This window comes from Aplysia californica, unplaced genomic scaffold (genome assembly GCF_000002075.1).
Source record: "Aplysia californica isolate F4 #8 unplaced genomic scaffold, AplCal3.0 scaffold00203, whole genome shotgun sequence".
NCBI lineage: Eukaryota > Metazoa > Mollusca > Gastropoda > Aplysiida > Aplysiidae > Aplysia > Aplysia californica.
The window spans coordinates 934039-938419 of NW_004797473.1; the positions used below are offsets into that span (position 1 = coordinate 934039).

Sequence of the window (4381 nt, forward strand, 5' to 3'; positions counted from 1 at the left end):
GTCAAGCCAACGAGCAGTATCACGTCTCGGTACCGAGCAGTAGTTTAGTGTCCGGGCAGCGACGGGAAGGGCGTTTCTCGCGAGAAACGAGTGCTCGGCTCGTCTCGTGCCGCCCCTAATAATTAGGAAATCTGAGGGATTTTGACGATATCATCATCGTCATCATAATCATCTTCATCATCATCATCATCAACAACAACAACAACAACAGCAACAACAACAACAACAACAACAACAACAACAACAACAGCATCATCATCATCTCAACAATACAAGTTTATCATCATTTGTCTTAAAACAACAACAACAACAAAGTAATTATAACAATAGTCCGTCTATCATGGACTGATGCTCACCTTTACCATCCAGAGAGAACGAAAAATTGTCCATTTTTCATCCCATAGTACTGTCCCCGTTGTTTTATGCAAGAAAACTTATGCAATTATGCTAACTGAGCCCCAAAATGTGAAATTATGCGATTCTGTTAATTTTAACGAAGAATGATAAAGGAAATTAATCAGAAATTATGCCCCCAAAAAATGATCAAATTTTGCTAAATTATGCGGATGCATAAAACAACGCGGACAGATAGTAACTGCCAATACAAATCACTTCGCCCACATCCCACTTCATCACAGAAGCAAAATAGAGACAAAACAAAATTAAAACCTACGGAAATCTGTAAGAAAAATATGGAAAGTAAAAACAATCTTTTATGTAAACAATTTCACATGCACAACAGATACACGAAAACAAATACAGAAAGTATTCTTGGCTGAATTTTGTAAACGGAGTAATGTTAATGTTAATGGTAATTCCGACATCGATGTAAATTGAAATTAAAGTAATAGGGTTTAGAGTACTAGAGAAATGTTACGTAACTCCGAACGAGCAAACAAGCAAGCAAACAAAAACGAACAAAAGATGTTTATTCTGACACCCAGGAGACGTGTTGTATACCAGTATTTATTATAATCTCAGTCTTTTATTTTATTTATTTATATTAATACTATCACGACTCATTGATAATTCCTCGGATTCATTCGTTATTTTGAAAGTTCGTTTGCCCATTCACTTAAAATGTTAACTTTTTTTAAAAACATATTCGTCCTGTTGACTGTAAGTTCGTTCATGTAATCCTTCCTTGGTTCATTCTTCCATCGTCAATTCCTGTCCAGGTGTGGTTCCAGAACAGGAGAGCCAAGTGGAGAAAAGGTGTCGCCCCGAAGGTACAGATGAACGCCATGACAGGTGAGCAGGACTTTACGTCGTTCTTCGCGATGTTTGTGACAGTGTTGAATTTTACAGCACTTGCAACACTATAAGGTCATAATATAAGTGCCGGAGATTAGAGGTGTTGCAAGAGAGGAATAAACATAAAAAAGAAGGCGGAGAAATAAAGACCATAGATGTTTGATAGGAAAGAAGGAGTTAACCACACCAGAGCACCCGCCAACCACCCACTTCACGCTTTTACTTTTAGAGTCAGTGTTGAGTTTCAAATATTTTTCCCATACTTTCAGTCAAAAAAAGAAAACGTTTTGTTTCGCATTTAAAAAAAATTATGTTTCTTTTTTTCTCTCTTTCTTTCTTTCTTTCTTGGTTTCTTTCCTTCTTTCTTTCTTTTTTTTTAGAGGGGGGGGGTTACTTTTTCACCAATGACTTTTGTTTCGTTGAGGTGGGTTTTATTTTTTTATTTTTTTGGAGGGGTTGGGTTGGGCAGGAGGTCACTTTTTGCGAAAGACGTTTATTTCTGGGGGTTCGGGCGGTATTTCTTTGAAACAAAAGTGATTAAATAAGTTTGAGTTATGTGTATTACAATGTCCTATATAGATCCCAATGTCCTATATAGATCCCATATGTAATGCAGCAATGTCCTATATAGATCCCATGTGTAATACAACAATGTCCTGTGTAGATCCCATATGTAATACAACAATGCCCTATGTCTGTGTAATATAACAATATCCTATGTAGATCTATGTGTAATATAACAATGCCCTATGTAGATTCCGTGTGTAATACAACAATGTCCTTTATACATCCCATGTGTAATACAACAATGTCCTCTGTAGATTCTATGTGTAATACAACAATGTCCTATGTAGATTCTATGTGTAATACAACAATGTCCTATGTATGTGTAATACAACAATGTCCTTTATACATCCCATGTGTAATACAACAATGTCCTCTGTAGATTCTATGTGTAATACAACAATGTCCTATGTAGATTCTATGTGTAATACAACAATGTCCTATGTATGTGTAATACAACAATGTCCTATGTATGTGTAATACAACAATGTCCTCTGTAGATTCTATGCGTAATACAACAATGTCCTATGTATGTGTAATACAACAATGTCCTATATCGATCCTATGTATAATACAACAATGTCCTATGTCTGTGCAATACAACAATGTCCTCTTTAGATTATATGTGTAATACAACAATGTCCTATGTCTGTGTAATACAACAATGTCCTATGTAGATTCCGTGTGTAATACAACAATGTCCTATATAGATCCCAAGTGTAATACAACAAAGTCCTCTTTATGTCGCCATCAGGAGACAACAAGGCCTCAGTGCGCGTGGGTTCCACGGCTCATGTGTTACAGCTCCTGTCCTCGGTCAGATCTCAGTATGCAGACAGAAGGGATGGTGAGTACTGGTGGAGGTTTTGGGCAGAGTTTTACGGCACTTGCAACACAAATAGGTCATATGAGTGACGAGGATTACAGGTATTACTATGGAGTATTATTATTATTATTATTGTTATTTTTATTATTATTATTATTATTATTATTATTATTATTATTATTATTATTATTATTATTATTGTTGTTATTATTGTTGTTGTTGTTTTTATTATTATCGTTATCATCATTATCATTAATATTATCAACTCATCATCACCATCATCACCATCATTATTATTAACATTATTATTATTATTATTATTATTATTATTATTATTATTATTATTATTAATAGTTTTATTATTAATATTATCATTATTATTATTATAATTATTATTATTATTATTATAATTATTATTATTAGTATTGTTATTACTATTATTATTATCATTATGATTATTATTTTATTATTATTATAATGATAATAATAACAATAATAATAATTAGTATTTTCTATATTATTAGTATCACCATTATTATTATTGTAGCTTTTGTTTCGTTGTTCAGCCTCTTGATCTAGCTGATTTTATCATCATCATCATCATCATCATCATCATCATCATCATCATCATCATCATCATCATCATCATCATCATCATCATCGTCGTTTGATAAGCAGAGTAGGAGGGAGAGTCTTGTTTGAATTTCAGACAAAATAACATAACATTATAAAATGTTTAAATTTGTTTAATATACACAGCTCAACGTTTCGCCTCGTGGGCTTCCTCAGGAGCAACTGAGAGTAAAACTAAATGTGCGCTGTATGTATATTAGCAGGGAAATGGGCCTAACAAAGGAGGGTCTAAGATTACGTGTGGTTACTGGCTAGAATCATCATCATCATCATCGTCATCGTTATCGTCATCGTCATCAACAACAACAACAATAACATTAGCAGTAGCAACAACAACCAGAATAACAACAGTCGCTTGCTGCAAAGAGAATAAGTCCTACTTCTTTTCTTTCCCTCTGTTGTTTCTGTCTGTCTGTCTGTCTGTCTGTCTGCCTGTCTGTCTGCCTGTCTTGCTCCTTCCCTGCGCTATATTACGACCGTTATTGGGTCGATGTACTTCTCATAACTCAAACACAAACACAGGTACATGTGTAGGGCCTCAGCTCGGTTCAACGTTGTGTCCTTGGGAAAGACATTTTATTCAAATTTCCCATTTGGCTCGGTTCTTTCGGAGATGGAAGTTATGCTCGGATGCCCCGCCTCTTAAATAAACTAATAGTGTAGATAAGGGCGTTAAACCTATTCCATTTGACCATTTAATTTCACCACTTTCACCATTTCACCACTTTCACTAATTAATTCACCACTTTCACCATTTCACCATTTCATCATTAATTCACCAATTCACCACTTTCACCATTTCACCATTTCATCATTAATTCACCAATCCACCACTTTCACAACCACCATAACATATAACCTAACCCACTGTTCCTCCATCTTCTTTCAGACAACCACACCATGTACAAGCCAAGCCCTGCACCCCTCCATCCGCCTGCCCCATCAACCAATCAGACGACATATCAGTGCCCGCCTTTTCCCTTCCCGCCATCTTGGCCGATGACGTCACCGGCCTACCTGTGGTACCTCTACGGCGGCATCCCTCCAACAGCAGTATCATCAGCAGCATCATCAGCAGCAGCATCAGCAGCAACAGCAGCAGCA

General features: G+C 35.8%; 1 protein-coding gene across 1 annotated transcript in view; it reads left to right on the forward strand.

Moving 5' to 3' along the window:
- LOC101863746 (homeobox protein Hmx) overlaps positions 1-4381 on the forward strand; it is a gene marked incomplete in the record, with an annotated part of 14693 nt that overhangs the window by 10001 nt on the left and 311 nt on the right. The window contains 3 exon segments of the mRNA XM_013082980.1: positions 1179-1251; positions 2573-2665; positions 4167-4378. Coding sequence (XP_012938434.1) covers positions 1179-1251; positions 2573-2665; positions 4167-4378 — 378 coding nt within the window.